This window comes from Ranitomeya imitator, chromosome 1 (genome assembly GCF_032444005.1).
Source record: "Ranitomeya imitator isolate aRanImi1 chromosome 1, aRanImi1.pri, whole genome shotgun sequence".
Lineage (NCBI taxonomy): Eukaryota > Metazoa > Chordata > Amphibia > Anura > Dendrobatidae > Ranitomeya > Ranitomeya imitator.
This window is the reverse complement of record NC_091282.1, coordinates 302178825-302196603: the sequence shown is the minus strand read 5'-3', so window position 1 is coordinate 302196603 and position 17779 is coordinate 302178825. Positions and strand designations below refer to the sequence as shown.

The window sequence follows — 17779 nt, the reverse complement described above, 5'->3', positions numbered from 1 at the left end:
ATATATTCTAAGAACCGCCCAGGACACAGGGGTCAAACTTATTTTTTTCTCCATATTGTAAAGGGGTTATCCCTCTCTTCCAGCTGCATTCGGTTTAAAAACAAATTGTGCTTTATTCACCAACCCCGGGTCCAGGGCAGAGTCTCCGCTGTTGCTCCTTGTGCCTGTTATTGTCTGCAGTGCTGACGTCATGTCGACAGCACTGCAGCCCATCAGTGAACTGAATAGCACTGACCGCCTAGTATCGTCAACTCAAGCTGAGCTCAGTTACTGACTGCGGCTCTGGCAATGTGATGTCAGCGCCGCTGACAGTAAAACGGTCTCTGGGTGCAGCAGCTGCGATTCAACACTTGACCGGTTTGAGTGTGTAAATATTTAGTTATTTTTTTATTAAAATACTTACTGATCACCTTCTTCCCGGTTTCCATTGCCGCTGCAGTCCTCTTCTGGCCCATGTGACCTGAAATGAGTCTAGCTGGCTCACATGGGTTTACAGGTAGAGCGGAAGTCACTTTCTCACTATAGGTCTATGGAGCCCAGTTTTGATTCTTATAAGTTTAAATTGGAAAAGAAACATCTCGGCACAATATGTGAGCTGGCAGTGTCGAAGAGCGGTCATGTGGGCCAGAAGAGGACCGGAGCTGGAAACTGGGGAATATGGCAATTGTTGATTATTTTAACATAATTGCACTACAATACATCACATAATTAGGAGAAACTAAGACATCTTAACCACGGATCAATGAAAAAAAAAAGGATGGTACACAGAAGTATAAAGAATAGACTTTAGTGGCAGAGTTTTGTTCGCAAAATAGATGAGAGTAGGACCTGCAAGGTCTCGCGAAACAAAGTAGGTCCTTTTTTAATAATCGTGTGTATGGATCAATGACACTCTGTGAGTCAGTGTGTTGTCTGAGAAAAAAAATGTCAGTACAAGGACGTGTAGAGCGGATGTATGTATGCATGGGAATGTAGCTCCATATCGTCTGCCTTATACTAGTTTGATTTTATTACAGACATCTAGCTTTTTTTTAATAAAAGCAGCTTTTTGGTAGTAAATTAAATGTTTTATAGTCAAAAAGTTCCTTACACTGTACCTTGCCATATTAACCTTAACCCCTTAACGACCGCCGATACACCATTTAACGGCGGTAGTTAAGGGTACTTAAACCATAGCTCCATTAGTTAACGGCACTGTGGAAAAAGTGTATAGCGCCCCCCAGAGTCGGATTTTCTCCGGGGTCTCGGCTGCCGGGGGTAGCCGAGACCCCAGAGAACATGATTCGGGTCGGTTTTTACCGACCCCCAGGTTGCGATTGCCGTTATTAACGGTATAACAGCGACCGCAAAAAAAAAGCGCAATTTGCCATTTAATTTCTCTGTCCTCTGATGTGATCGCACATCAGAGGACAGAGAAATAGGGTCTCCGATCGCCCCCCAATACTTACCAGTGTTTCCCGGCGTCCCTGGATACTACTGCTTCCCCCCCATGGTTGCTGGCATCTTCTTCTTCCGGTAAGAAAATGGCGGGCGCATGCGCAGTGCGCCCACCGAGATCTGCCGGCTGGCACCCAGCAACAATAGGAAGATTTTTCCTATTGGTTCATTTTGGTCACTGTCATAGATAAAATAGTAAATAAACCCCCCTTTATCACCCCCTTAGTTAGGGAAAAATAGTAAAATAAAGAAAATGTATTTATTTCCATTTTCCCATTAGGGTTAGAGTTGGCCTAAACTTAGGGTTGGGGCTAAAATTAGGGTTAGGGTTGAGATTAAGGATAGGGATTGTGGTTAGGGTTATGGTTAGGGTTGGGATTAGGGGTGTGTTGGGGTTAGAGTTGTGATTAGGGTTATGGTTGGGATTAGGGATAGAGGTGTGTTGGAGTTAGAATTGGGGGGTTCTACTGTTTAGGCACATCGATGGCTCTGCAAATGCAACATGACGCCCGCACACCATTCCATCAAAGTCTGCATTCCAAAACACATCACTACTTTCCTTCCGAGCCCCGACGTGTGCCAAAACAGTAGTTTTCCCCCACATATGGGGTATCAGTGTACTCAGGACAAATTGGACAACAACTTTTGGGGTCCAATTTCTCCTGTTACCCTTGTGAAAATAAAAAATTGCGGGCTACAAATCATATTTGAGGAAAAAAAAAAGATTTTTTATTTTCACGGCTCTGCGTTATAAACTTCTGTGAAGCACTTGGGAGTTCAAAGTGCTCACCACACATCTAGATAAGCTCCTTAAGGGGTCTAGTTTCCAAAATGCGGTCACTTGTGGGGGGTTTCCATTGTTTAGGCACATCAGGAGCTCTCCAAACGCGACATGGCGTCCGATCTCAATCCTAGCCAATTCTGCATTGAAAAAAAAAGTCAAACCGCGCTCCTTCCCTTTTGAGCTCTGCTGTGCGCCCAAACAGTGTTTTACCCCCACAACTTTGGGGTCTAAATTCTCCTGTTACCCTTGTGAAAATAAAAATTTGGGGAAGAAAACATCATTTTTGTGGAAAAAAAATAAAAAAATTTATTTTTATGGCTCTACGTTATAAACTTCTGTGAAGCACTCGGGGGTTCAAATTGCTCACCACACATCTAGATGAGTTGCTTAAGGGGTTTAGTTTCCAAAATGGTGTCGCTTGTGGGGGGTTTCCACTGTTTAGGCACATCAGGGGCTCTCCAAACGCGACATGGCGTCTGATCTCAAGTCCAGCCAATTCTGCATTTAAAAAGTCAAACGGCGCTCCTTCCCTTCCGAGCTCTGCCGTGCCCCCAAACAGTGGTTTACCAGAATATATGGGGTATCTGCGTATTCAGGAGAAATTGCACAACTTTTGTAGTTCATTTTCTCGTTTTACACTTGAGAAAACAAAAAAAATTGGTTCTGAAATAAAATGTTTGTAAAAAAAAAAATGAAATGTTAATTTTTTTCTTTCCACATTGCTTCAGTTCCTGTGAAGCACATAAAGGGTTAATAAACTTCTTGAATGTGGTTTGGAGCACCTTGAGGGGTGAAGTTTTTAGAATTGTGTCACTTTTGGGTATTTTCTGTCATGTACACCCTCAAAGTGACATTAAATGTGAGATGTCCCTAAAAAAAATGGTTTTGTGAATTTTGCTGTTAAAATGAGAAATCGCTGGTCAACTTTTAACCCTTATAACGTCCTAACAAAAAAAAAATTTGTTTCCAAAATTGTGCTGATGTAAAGTAGACATGTGGGAAATGTTATTTATTAACTAATTTGTGTGACATATCTCTCTGATTTAAGGGCATAAAAATTGCAAAATGTTAAAAATGTTCGCCATATTTCCGTTTTTTCATAAATAAACGCGAGTAATATCGAATAAATTTTACCACTAACATGAAGTACAATATGTCACGAAAAATCAGTCTCAGAATCAGCGTGATCCGTTAACGCGTTCCAGAGTTAACTTCATAAAGTGACAGTGGTCAGAATTGTAAAACTTGGCCTGGTCATTAAGCTGCAAATTGGCTCCGTCACTAAGGGGTTAAGGTTTTTTGTTTTTAGAACTACAGTGGGTAAAATAAGTATTTGATACACTGCAGATTTTGCAAATTTTCCCACCTCCAAAGAATGGAGAGGTCTATAGTTTTTTATCATAGGTACACTTCAACTGTGAGACAGAATATAATAAATAACAGAAAATCACATTGTATGATTTTTAATTAATTAAATTGTATTTATTGTATGAAATAAGTATTTGATCACCTACCAACCAGCAAAAATTCTGTCTCTCACAGACCTGTTAGTTTTTCCTTAAGAAAGCCCTCCTACTCTGCACTCATTACCTGTATTAATTTCACTTGTTTGAACTCATTATCTGTATAAAAGACACCGGTCCACACACTCAATCATTCACACTCCAACCTCTCCACCATGGCCAAGGCCAAAGAGTTGTCCAGGGACAAAATTGTAGACCTGCTCAAGTCTGGGATGGGCTACAGGACAATAGGCGAGCAGCTTGGTGAGAAGGCAGCAACTGTTGGTACAATTATTTGAACATGTGAGAAACACAAGGTGACTGTCACGCTTCCTCAATCTGGGGCTCCATGCAAGACCTCGCCTAGTGGGGTAAGGACGATTCTGAGACAGGTCAGGAATTAGCCCAGAACTACTCAGAAGGACCTGGTCAATGATCTGCAGAGAGCTGGGACCACAGTCTCAAACTTACCATTAGTAACACGCTGCGCCATCTTGGATTAAATTCCTGCTGGGCATGCAACGTACCCCTGCTCATGTCAGCACATGTCCAGGCCCATTTAAAGTTCATCAGTGACCAGAGGAGGCATGGGAGAAGGTCATGTGGTCAGATGAGACCAAAATAGAACTTTTTGGTATCCACTCCACTCAGTGTTTGGAGGAAGAAAGATGAGTACAACCCGAAGAACACCATCCCAACTGTGAAGCATGGTGGGGAAAACATCAAACTTTGGGGATGCTTTTCTGCAAAGGGGACAGGACGACTGCACCGTATTGAAGAGAGGATGGATGGGGTCATGTATTGTGAGATTTTGGCCAAGAACCTCCTTCCCTCAGAGCATTGAAGATGGGTTCTGGCTGGGTCTTTCAGCATGACAATGACCAGAAACACACAGCCAGGGCATCTAAAGAGTGACTCCGTAAGAAACATTTCAAGGTCCTGGAGGGGCATAGTCAGTATCCAGACCTAGACCCAATAGAAAATCTTTGGTGGGAGATGAAATAATGTTGCCAAGCAACAGCCCCAAAACCTGAAAAATGCGGAGAACATCTGCATGGAGGAGTGGGACAAAATTTTGGCTGCAGTTTGTGCAAACTTTGCCAAGTACTACAGGAAACCAAAGGTTTCTGTACCAAATATGAAGTTCTGTTTTTCTATTGTATTAAATACTTATTTCATGCAATAGAATGCAAATAAATTATGTAAAATCATACAATGTGATTTTCTGGATTTTTTTTTTAGATTCTAAAAAAGACCCAACACTCTGGATGAGCTTAAGGCCGCTATTGAAGCATCCTGGGCCTCCATAACATCTCAGCAGTGTCACAGGCTGATTGCCTCCATGCCACGCCGCATTGAAGCAGTCATTTCTGCCAAAGGATTCCCGACCAAGTATTGAGTGCATAACTGAACATTATTATTTGTTGGTTTTTTTGTTTGATATTAAAAAACACTTTTATTTGATTGGATGGGTGAAATATGCTAATTTATTGAGACAGGTTTTTTGGGTTATCAGGAGTTGTATGCCAAAATCATCAGTATTAAAACAATAAAAGACCTGACAAATTTCAGTTGGTGGATAATGAATCTATAATATATGAAAGTTTAATTGTAATCATTACATTATGGTAAATAATGAAATTTAACACTATATGCTAATTTTTTGAGAAGGACCTGTATATGAACTGCAATAGCAAGCACACCAGTACAAAAAGCACATAGCTGCGGCGGGTATACTGCACCTTTTCTAGCAAGCTGATCAACACTGGTGCTAAGAATTGGGATTCCCAACTCATCTGTTATCAATAGCCTATTCTACAGATAGGCAATCAATTTTGTAGAGCTGGAAAACCCCTTTAATGTAATATGGCCCTAATTTATTTGCAGTGAGTCTCTGTGGCCCATTGAGGCAAGAAATGCAGCCATTGCCAATCATTGCTTTACCTGTGCCATTAACCGTGTGGGAACTGTGAGTATAAACATTCGTCCTCCTGAACCTCCATATGTTCTTTTTGTTTTAATGTGACAATAACGTACAATTTTTTTTTCTGGACATTTCTTTTAAGGAACACTTTGAAAACGAATTCACATCGGGAGATGGCAAGAAAGGTGACAAAATAATAAGACTGCTTGTTATTAATAAACGTGAACTCAGAAGAATTCATAATCTCCATGTTTTAAATAAATCATGCTTCATACAAAATAAAATACCCACGTTAAGCATTTTAGGGGGGAGGAGGCCTGTATCAGATTTGATGATTAAATTTGTGAAAATAGAAAAAATTGGAGACCGGCTCAACAGGACTGGATGAGTAAGACTGCCTAGGCAGTCGAAATGCGTCGACTGGGTCATGTCGACCATGTAAATTTTTATTTTGTATGCACTATATTTTCTTTTGAAAAAGAAAAGTAAAATCCAGTCCTGTTGAGCCGGACTCCAATTTTTTCTATTTTCCTTGATGTGAGGCCAGGGCGAGGCCGTAGTCTGAGCCCCAGGTGGATGAGCATTGAGCTACTAGGTGAGCTTGAATCATGTTTTTATAATTAAATTTGTGACACCTACTAAAAAAATTACTCTTCTTCAAATGCAAAAATTTTGACTGCAGCTTATTTAATTACCTCGTCCATTGATTAGGTATGAGATGGGTAAGCTTAAACTGCCTATTTACCATTAGTGCATAGGTTAATGAACTGGGATATAGATATACTGTATACCCATCTCTTCAACTTATCACCAACAACTGGTGTTTCCCCCTCAAGCTTTAAACATGCCTCCATCACACCTATCCTCAAAAAGCCCTCTCTTGACCCATCCTCTGTATCTAGCTATCGCCCTATATCACTTCTCCCCTATGCCTCAAAACTACTGGAACAACACGTCCATCTTGAACTGTCCTCCCATCTATCTTCCTGCTCCCTTTTCGACCGCTTACAATCAGGCTTCCGGTCACACCACTCCACTGAAACTGCCCTAACTAAGGTCACCAATGACCTTTTAACCGCCAAGAGCAAGCGACACTACTCTATCCTCCTCCTCCTGGACCTGTCCTCTGCCTTTGACACAGTGGACCATTCCCTATTACTACAAACCCTCTCATCCCTTGGCATCACAGACTTTGCCCTATCCTGGATCTCCTCATACCTAACTGACCGAACATTCAGCGTCTCCCATTCACACACCACCTCGTCACATCGCCCCCTATCTTGACTACTGAAACCTCCTGCTCTGTGGCCTCCCCTGGAACACTCTCGCACCACTCCAATCTATTCTAAACTCAGCTGCCCGACTAATCCGCCTGTCCCCCCGCTATTCCCCGACCTCTTCCCTCTGTCAATCCCTTCACTGGCTCCCCATTACCCAGAGACTCCAGTACAAAAGCCTATCCATGACATACAAAGCCATCCACAACCTGTCTCCTCCATACATCTGTGACCTCGTCTTCTGGTACTTTCCTGCACGTAACCTCCGATCCTCACAAGATCTCCTTCTCTACTCCCCTCTCATCTCCTCTTCCCACAATCGCATACCAAGATTTCTCTCGCGCATCACCCCTACTCTGGAGCTCTCTACCACAACATATCAGACTCTCACCTACCATCGAAACCTTCAGAAAGAACCTGAAGACCTACCTCTTCCGGCAAGCCTACAACCTGCAGTAATCACCGATCGACCAAACCACTGCACGACCAGTTCTATCCTTACCTAAAGTATCCTCACCCATCTCTTGTAGATTGTGATCCCTCGCGGGTAGGGTCCTCTCTTCTCCTGTACCAGTTGTGACTTGTATTGTTCAAGATTATTGTACCTGTTTTTATTATGTATACCCCTCCTCACATGTAAAGCGCCATGGAATAAATGGTGCTATAACAATAAATAATAATATTGATGAAAGTAAATGTTCTCTCTGCGATTAAATTTTTTTAAAAAAAGTTGATACTTTGTTACTTTTTTAATCAGTAAGGCATTTATTATGACAGCCATGTTAACAGACATCTTTTCTTTCTTCAGCCCATCATGACTTTGGCCACTTTTATGGATCTAGTTATGTGGCAGCTCCTGATGGCAGTCGTACCCCTGGGCTAAGTAGGGTATCTGACGGTCTTTTGATTGCTGAACTGGATCTCAACTTTTGCAGGCAGACAAGCGATAAGTGGAACTTCAAGGTTAGTACCAAAAGCCATCAAAACATGCAATAACCATGAATATCCACATTCGTGAACATGCAAATTCATTAAAATGATAATGTTCCCAATCCGTATTATATGTATATACATACACAACGAAAACTATGCAAAACTTTAGGCAGGTTCAGAAAAAATATTGCAAAGTAAGAAAACTTTCAAAAATAGAAGTCTAAGGCTGGTTTCACATTTGTGTTTAAAAACGCAGCGTTTTAAACGCAAACGCATTTGGTGAAAAAACGCGTTTAAATGCTGCGTTTTTTAGGCGCATGCGTTTTTGCATGTTTTAACACAAACGCGGCGTTTTGACGCGTTTACATGCGTTTTTTCCTGCATTTGCGTTTTTGAAACGCATGATGAGAAGTGTGTGACAGCTGCCAATCATCAAAATCAACTAGAAAACCCACTATAAACAGAAATACCTAGGGTTAAGGTACCGTCACACTGAACGATATCGCTAGCGATCCGTGACGTTGCAGCGTCCTGGCTAGCGATATCGTTCAGTTTGACACACAGCAGCGATCAGAATCCACTTGTGGTGGAGTTTAACTGTTTAGGCACATCAGGGGCTCTCCAAACGCGACATGGAGTCCGCTCTCGATTCCAGTCAGTTTTGCGTTCAAAAAGTCAAATGGCGCTCCTTCCCTTCTGAGCCTTGCCGTGCGCCCAAACAGTGGTTTACCAGAACATATGGGGTATCTGCTTACTCAGTAGAAATTGCACAATTTTTGAGGTCCATTTTCTCCTGTTGCACTTGTGTAAATAAAACAAAATGGGGTCTAAGGTATAATTTTTGTGAAAAAAAGTTAAAATGTTCATTTTTTTCCATCAACATTTTAGTAATTACTATGAAGCACCTGAAGGGTTAACAAACTTCTTGCACATGGTTTTGAAGACTTTTGAGGGGTGCAGTTTATAGAATGGTGTCACTTTTGTGTATTTTCTGTCAATATAGGCCCCTCTAAGTCACTTCAAATGTGATGTGGTCCCTAAAAAAAAAATGGTTTTGAAAATTTTGTTGGAAAAATGAGAAAATCGCTGGTCAACTTTTAACCCTTCGAACTTCCTAACAAAAAATTGTTTCAAAATTTGTGCTGATGTACAGTAGACATGTGGGAAATGTTACTATTTTGTGTGACATAATGCTCTGATTTAAGGGCATAAAAATTAAAAGTTTGAAAATTGCTAAATTTTCACCAAATTTCCGTTGTTTTTTTCATAAATAAACACAAGTCATATAGAATAAATTTTACCACTATCATAAAGTACAATATGTCACGAGAAAACAATCTCAGAATCAGTAAAGTAATCGCGTAAAGTAATACTGGTCAGAATTTAAAAATTTGACCTGGTCATGAAGGTGAAAACAGGCTCTGGGGCTGAAGAGGTTAAAACTGGAAACTAATTAATAATTTTATTTCCTCATGCAGATGACTGGACGCCATGAAATGTATGCTGCAGAATTATCCCAAGCTGTGAGACCAGATTTCCAGCCCAATATAGTACAGGAGTAAATAAACGGTGATCTATATTCAAACACAAAGGATGTTATAATTGGATATTGCTGGTGTGTAAACAGCTTCAGATTTTCAGATTCAATAATTATTAAAAAAGTAACAATTTAATCACAAGACGAATTCCATTCATCTATAACGTTGCTGAAAATTACGTTCCTAGTGCACACTCTAGATACAAAGATTTTCCAGGTCAGGACAATTATTTTTTCTGGTACTCCATCATGCTGAATCCTAACAGTGTGTAATAGACAAACTGTTAGGGTATGTGCACACGTTGCGGAATCCAATGCAGATTTTTCCACGCGGATTCTGAAAAATCCACAGGTAAAACGCCCTGCGTTTTACCTGTGTTTTTACACCTGCGGATTCCAATTATGGAACAGGTGTAATACGCTGCGGAAGAATCCGCACAAAGAATTGACATGCTGCAGAAAATAAACCGCAGCGTTTCCACGTGGAGTTTTCCACATGTGCACTGCGGATTTGGTTTTCCATAGGTTTACATGGAACTGTACAACGCATGGAAAACTGCTGTGGATCCGCAGAGCCAAATCCGCAACATGTGCACATAGCCTTAGGATTCAGCACTGCTTGCTGGATGGAATGGTCATCACATGACCATTCATGCAATTTGCATAGTTGGTGAAGAGAATCGGGAAAAGAAAATATTCAGCACGTGACTGCAATTATGCAAAGGACATATGGGCAACCTCAGGCCGACTGCCCAAACCGGCAAGCAGAGACAAATCTTAATGTGTATAGTATACACTGTTCGGATCATTTGGCATGCTACAGTGCCGAAACAAAATTTGCCTTGGCCTGTTAAAACCATTTAATAGTACAAGAGCCATTGACAGTTTTCTGCAGCATCAAAAGAGGATTACGAAAAGAAAAAAAAACACTTTTGCTCTTGAAGACCACCAAAGAAAAAGATATAAAAAAGCTATGAAAAGAGACAGAATTCCAAGTCACGTCAGCTGCTGGACATTATGCTCCTTGCATTCAGTTAGTCTGTCACATTACATAGTCTACAGTTTCTGTTTTCCAGTGTGACAAGGACATAGCTGGATAACCACCTGACAGAATCCTTCATGTAAAAGTTAGATATTAACTGCACGTTAACAAGGAGAAAACACTACCTTTCTTTGGTTTTAACTCCTTAATCCCATATGACGTACTATCCCGTCAAGGTGACCTGGGACTTAATTCCCAGTGACGGGATAGTATGTCATATGCAATCGGCCACGCTCACGGGGGAACGCGGCCGGGTGTCAGCTGACTATCGCAGCTGACATCCGGCACTATGTGCCAGGAGCGGTCACGGACCGCTCCTGCAACATTAACCCCTGACACACCGCGATCAAAGATGATTGCAGCGTTCCGGGGGCATAGGGAAGCATCGCGCAGGGAGGGGGCACCCTGCGGGCTTCCCTGAGACCATTGGTACAACGCGATGTGCTCACGTTGTACCAAGCATCTCCTCCCTGCAGGCTCCAGATCCAAAATGGCCGCGGGGCTACTTCCGGGTCCTGCAGGGAGGTGGCTTACAAGCGCCTGCTCAGAGCAAGCCTGCAGCCCTGCATGTCAGATCGCTGATCTGACACAGTGCTCTGCAAAGTGTCAGATCAGCGATCTGTCACTATATAGCGATGTCCCTCCCCCCCTGGGAAAATGTGATAATGTAAAAAAAAAAAATATTTAGATGTGTAAAAAAAAAAAATTCCTAAAAAGAAAAAAATATATATATTGTTCCCATAAATACATTTCTTTATGTTCCCATAAATACATTTCTTTATCTAAATAAAAAAACAATAAAAGTACACATATTTAGTATCACCGCGTCTCATTATCATACCGCCTAACAAAAAGTGAAATAATCAAAATGATCAAAAAGACGGATATAAATAACCATGGTACCGCTGAAAACATCATCTTGTCCCAAAAAAACGAGCCACCATACAGCATCATCGGCAAAAAAGTTATAGTCCTCAGAATAAAGAGATGCAAAAATATTTTTTTTCTATGAAAGTTTTTATTGTATAAAAGCGCCAAAACATAAAAGATATAAATGAGGTATCGCTGTAATCCTACTGACCCGAAGAATAAAACTGCTTTATCAATTTTACCAAACATGGAACGGTATAAATGCCCCCCTCAAAAGAAATTCATGAATAGCTGGTTTTTGGTCATTCTGCCTCACAAAAATTGGAATAAAAAGCAATCAAAAACATCACGTGCCCGAAAATAGTACCAATAAAAACGACAACTCGTCCCGCAAAAAACAGGACCTTACATGTCTCTGTGGACCAAAATATGGAAAAATTATAGCTCTCAAAATATGGAGACGCAAAAACTATTTTTGCAATAAAAAGCATCTTTTAGTGCGTGACGGCTGCCAATCATAAAAATCCGCTAAAAAAACCCCTATAAATAGTAAATCAAACCCCCCTTCATGACCCCCTTAGTTAGGGAAAAATAATAAAATTAAAAAAAATGTATTTATTTATTTCCATTTTCCCATTAGGGTTGGGGCTAAAGTTAGGGTTGGGGCTACAGTTAGGGTTGGGGCTAAAGTTAGGGTTAGTGTTGGGGCTAAAGTTAGGGTTGGGATTACATTTATGGTTGGGGTTAGGGGTGTGTTGGAGTTAGGGGTGTGGTTGGGAGTAGGGTTAGGAGTGTGTTGGGGTTAGAGGTGTGGTTAGGGTTGGGAGTAGGGTTAGGGGGGTGGTTGGGTTAGGGTTTCAGTTACAATTGGGGGGTTTCCACTGTTTAGGCACATCAGGGCTCTCCAAATGCGACATGGCGTCCGATCTCAATTCCAGCCAATTCTGTGTTGAAAAAGTAAAACAGTGCTCCTTGTTAAATATTAATTGAATTATTCTCAATTCTGTACTGAGCACATTGCTTCTCACTGACATTATAAAAGCTATTTATGTATATATAGCTTAGAGTATAAGTTAACACCATATAGAGAGGAAACAAGGGCTGTGGGACATATATATATTACGTCTCTTAAGAGGGAGGGGGCTGTCACCTCCTGCATTCACCATGGACATCAGACAAGTCACAGAAGGAAGGAACAACTGGTAGCCATGATGACTTCAGGCTTCACACAGACAGCTTTTACCATTCAGAACTTTGGGAAAGATGTGGAACAAACGCTGATAGGAACAAATGGACAATCTGTTCGTAACTATTTCATCTATTTTATGCTGCAATGTGGTTTTTCTGTGGACAATTCAATAAACCACTACATTTTTTATGAAAATATCATGAAATTTTTTCTTTTAAGAGTATCACACCTGGTGAGGAGTCCTGATTAAATAAATGTGCAAAATAAGCATATTTAACACTCCTTCCCTTCCGAGCTCTCCCGTGCGCCCAAACGGGTTTACCCCAACATGTGGGGTATCGGCGTACTCAGGACAAATTGGACAACAACTTTTGGGGTCCATTTTCTCCTGTTACCCTTGGTAAAATAAAACATATTGGAGCTGAAGTAAATTTTTTGTGAAAAAATGTTAAACGTTCATTTTTTTAAAACATTCCAAAAAATCCTGTGAAAAACCTGAAGGGTTAATAAACTTCTTGAATGGTTTTGAGCACCTTGAGGGGTGCAGTTTTTTGAATGGTGTCATACTTGGTTATTTTCTATCATATAGACCCCTCAAAATGACTTCAAATGTGATCCCTAAAAAAAAAAATGGTGTTGTTGGAAAATTTCCGTTTTTTCACAAATAAACGCAGGTAATATCAAAGAAATGTTACCACTATCATGAACCTCAATATGTCACGATAAAACAATGTCAGAATCACCGGGATCCGTTGAAGCGTTCCAGAGTTATAACCTCATAAAGAGACAGTGGTCAGAATTGTAAAAATTGGCCCGGTCATTAACGTGCAAACCATCCTGTGGGCATAAGGGGTTAAAAAGGAACCGTTCATTAGATTCATGCAGTCTGATGGCATCATAAATCAGAGCCTGGTAACCTGATTGCAGACAGGTATGCTTTGCTCTAAAACACGGTCACATTTCTGAGAAAACATACTGTGAAAAACCAGCCAAGGACTATATCTCCGCTGACTAGTGTGAGGAAGTCCACTGTTATCTTCTCCCTACCTTGATCCCATTGACTGACAGGTTTTTCACAATATACAGTACAGACCAAAAGTTTGGACACACCTTCTCGTTTAAAGATTTTTCTGTATTTTCATGACTATGAAAATTGTACATTCACACTGAAGGCATCAAAACTATGAATTAACACATGTGGAATTATATACTTAACAAAAAAGTGTGAAACAACTGAAAATATGTCTTATATTCTAGGTTCTTCAATGTGGCCACCTTTTGCTTTGATGACTGCTTTGTACACTCTTGGCATTCTCTTGATGAGCTTCAAGAGGTAGTCACTGGGAATGGTCTTCCAACAATCTTGAAGGAGTTCCCAGATGCTTAGCACTTGTTGGCCCTTAAGCCTTCACTCTGTGGTCCATCTCACCCCAAACCATCTCGATTGGGTTCAGGTCTGGTGACTGTGGAGGCCAAGTCATCTGGTGTAGCACCCCATCACTCTCCTTCTTGGTCAAATAGCCCTTACGCAGCCTGGAGGTGTGTTTGGGGTCATTGTCCTGTTGAAAAATAAATGAGGGTCCAACTAAACGCAAAGTGGATGGAATAGCATGCCACTGCAAGATGCTGTGGTAGCCATGCTGGTTCAGTATGCCTTCAATTTTGAATAAATCCCCAACAGTGAAACCAGCAAAACACCCCCACACCATCACACCTCCTCCTCCATGCTTCACGGTGGGAACCAGGCATGTGGAGTCCATCCGTTCACCTTTTCTGCATCGCACAAACACACGGTGGTTGGAACCAAAGATCTCAAATTTGGACTCATCAGACCAAAGCACAGATTTCCACTGGTCTAATGTCCATTCCTTGTGTTCTTTAGCCCAAACAATTCTCTTCTGCTTGTTGCCTGTCCTTAGCAGTGGTTTCCTAGCAGCTATTTTACCATGAAGGCCTGCTGCACAAGGTCTCCTCTTAACAGTTGTTGTAGAGATGTGTCTGCTGCTAGAACTCTGTGTGGCATTGACCTGGTCTCTAATCTGAGCTGCTGTTAACCTGCGATTTCTGAGGCTGGTGACTTGGATAAACTTATCCTCAGCGGCAGAGATGGCTCTTGGTCTTCCTTTCCTGGGGCAGTCCTCATGTGAGCCAGTTTCTGTGTAGCGCTTAATGGTTTTTGCAAGTGCACTTTGAGACACTTTCAAAGTTTTCCCAATTTTTCAGACTGACTGACCTCCATTTCTTAAAGTAATGATGGCCACTCATTTTTCTCTACTTAGGTGCTTTTTTCTTGCCATAATACAAATTCTAGCAGTCTATTCAGTAGGACTATCAGCTGTGTATCCACCAGACTTCTGCACAACACGACTGATGGTCCCAACCCCATTTATAAGGCAAGAAATCCCACTTATTAAACCTGACAGGGCACACCTGTGAAGTGAAAACCATTCCCGGTGACTACCTCTTGATGCTCACCAAGAGAATGCCAAGAGTGTGCAAAGCAGTCATCAAAGCAAAAGGCTTCTTTGAAGAACCTAGAATATAAGACATAATTTCAGTTGTTTCACACTTTTTTGTTAAGTATATAATTCCACATGTGTTAATTCATAGTTTTGATGCCTTCAGTGTGAATGTACAATTTTCATAGTCCTGAAAATATAGAAAATAGTATTCTTACCGTTAATTCGGTTTCTAGTAACTCACCACGACAGCACACCTGGAGGATGTTACCCCTTTCCTAATAGGGACAGGAAATGACAAGAGGTTAAATAACCCCTCCCTCATCTTCCCCCTCAGTGTTATTATAAAGGACCACAGGAGAAGGAATGCTTCAAATTATATTTATTCTTTTCAGAACGTATATATCAAGCATAGGGAGGGATTACTCCTGCTGTCGTGGTGAGTTACTAGAAACTAACGGTAAGAATAATTCTATTTTCTCTAGTAACCACCACGACAGCACACCTGGAGCAGTACCCAAGAGTAATCTATTAGGGAGGGACTATAGCCCCAAGGACTTTTTCTCCGAAGGCCAAGTCCTCCTTTGACATCAGGTCTAGCCTGTAATGTTTAGAAAATGTATGGACCGAGGACCACGTAGCCGCTCTGCATATTTGCTCAATGGAAGCACTGGCTTTCTCGGCCCAGGAGACAGCTGTTGCTCTGGTAGAATGAGCTGTGAATTTTTCTGGCGGTGGAAGGCCTTGGATCTGATAGGCCTCCAAGATTGCTCTCTTGATCCAATTGGCAATTGTAGATTTGGAAGTCTTCTTTCCCTTATTCTGCCCATGAAGATGGATAAATAAATTCTGATCCTTCCTAATTTTATCTGAAATTTGAAGGTAATAAAGTACCGTTCTTCGAACGTCTAAAGTATGGAACTGTTGTTCTTCTTCATTTTTTGGTTCTTGATAAAAGGAAGGGAGAATTATCTCCTGTGACTTATGAAAGTCAGAGACGACTTTTGGAAGAAAGGATGGATCCAATCGCAGAATAAGCCTATCTTGTAGAATCCTCATGTAGGGTTCATTGATCGACAGGGCCTGTAGTTCACCTACTCTCCTGGCTGTAGTTATGGCTATCAGGAAGGTGGTTTTCCAGGCGAGTCTATCCATTGCTATTGATGACAAAGGTTCGAAAGGTGGAAGTGTAAGTCCCTTCAGGACTATATTGAGGTCCCAAGATGGGACTATATTAATGGATCTTGGAGATATGCGGGATGCTGCCGTCATAAACCTTCTTATCCATCTGTGTTCGGCTAGAGGTTGGTCAAAATACGAGCTCAGTGCCGCCACCTGTACCTTGAGGGTGCTGGGTTTGAGACCTTTTTCTAGTCCATCTTGTAAAAAATCCAGGATTCTGGCTAGGTTCGGCCTATCTGGGTTGGGCCGTTCAGGAGCACTCCATGTGATATAGGTCTTCCCTATTTTCTGATAAATGGAATTGGTAACGGTCTTCCGGCTTTTCTGTAGCGTACTAATGACCTTGTTTGATAGTCCTCTGGTCCTCAGAATTGAGAATTCAGAAGCCAGGCATTCAGGTGTAATCTCTCGGGGTCTGGATGAAGTATTGGCCCCTGATAGAGGAGGTTCTTGATCGGAGGTAGTGCCATTGGTCCATCTACTTTTAGGCTGATGAGGGACCCAAACCAACTTCTTTTGGGCCAAAATGGAGCTACTAAGATTACACTGACTCTTTCTGTCCTTATCTTCTGTAGGACCCTTGGTAGAATTGGTAATGGAGGAAACGCGTAGGCCAGTGAGAATGTCCATGGTTGGGCCAATGCGTCTACTCCTAGCACCGGATTGGTTGGATCTAGTGAAAAAAATTGATCCACTTTTGTGTTCTGGGCGCTCGCGAACAGGTCCACTTCCGGCTGTCCCCATTTTCTGACCAAAATCTGAAAAGTCTCTGGGTCTAGACCCCATTCTCCGGGATGGATCTTTTCTCTGCTCAGGAAGTCGGCCTGTACATTTATTTCCCCTCTTATGTGCAGGGCAGAAAGAGAGAGAACATGTTCTTCGGCCCAGGAAAATATTATGGCTGATATGGCCTTTAGATCCTCGTGTCTTGTACTTCCCTGATGACGAAGATGGGCAACTGTTGTCATGTTGTCCGAGTAGATCTTGATATGGGAATTCTGAACGAGAGTTACCGCTGCTTTGAGGACTTCCTCTACAGCTTTTAATTCTCTGAAGTTCGAGGATCGTTGACTTATCTCGCTTGGCCAGTTCCCTTGAAATATGTGTTGGGCTACCGTAGCTCCCAAACCTCTTTCGCTGGCATCTACTGTTATAGAGATTGCTGGGTCCTGCGACCAGGAAACTCCTCTGAGTAGATTTTCCTTTTGTAGCCACCACGTCAAAGATGACTTTACATGCGGTGGTATTCTGATCTTTCTGTCCAGAGAATCTGAGGATCCGTCCCAATTTGACAGAATATGAGTCTGGAGTACTCTGGTGTGGGCTTGTGCCCATGACACCATCTGGATGCACGACGTCATGGTCCCGAGAACCGACATGGCCCATCTTAGAGAAGTTATCTTGTCCCAATGTTCTGATCTTTGCTGTAAGCAAGGTCCGTTTTTGTTCTGGTAAAAAAGATGTTTGGCTGCGAGAATCTAGTAGGACCCCTAAAAAGACCTTTGTTGTTGATGGAACCATCTCCGATTTCTTGTGGTTCACTATCCAGCCTAGGGATGATAGGATCTGGACTACCCTCTGAAGGTGTTCTTGAAGAATGGGAACTGAGGGGGCCACTATCAGTAGGTCGTCGAGGTATGGAA

General features: G+C 41.8%; 1 protein-coding gene across 1 annotated transcript in view; it reads left to right on the top strand.

The window, feature by feature from the left end:
• The window catches only part of UPB1 (beta-ureidopropionase 1), a 58047-nt gene extending 48509 nt beyond the window's left edge, over positions 1–9538 (top strand). Inside the window, exons 7-10 of the mRNA XM_069757469.1 lie at positions 5611–5692; positions 5790–5832; positions 7733–7887; positions 9336–9538. Coding sequence (XP_069613570.1) covers positions 5611–5692; positions 5790–5832; positions 7733–7887; positions 9336–9419 — 364 coding nt within the window. The 3' untranslated portion in view covers positions 9420–9538. The remainder of the gene's footprint in view (positions 1–5610; positions 5693–5789; positions 5833–7732; positions 7888–9335) is intronic.
• The last annotated feature ends 8241 nt before the right edge of the window (positions 9539–17779 follow it).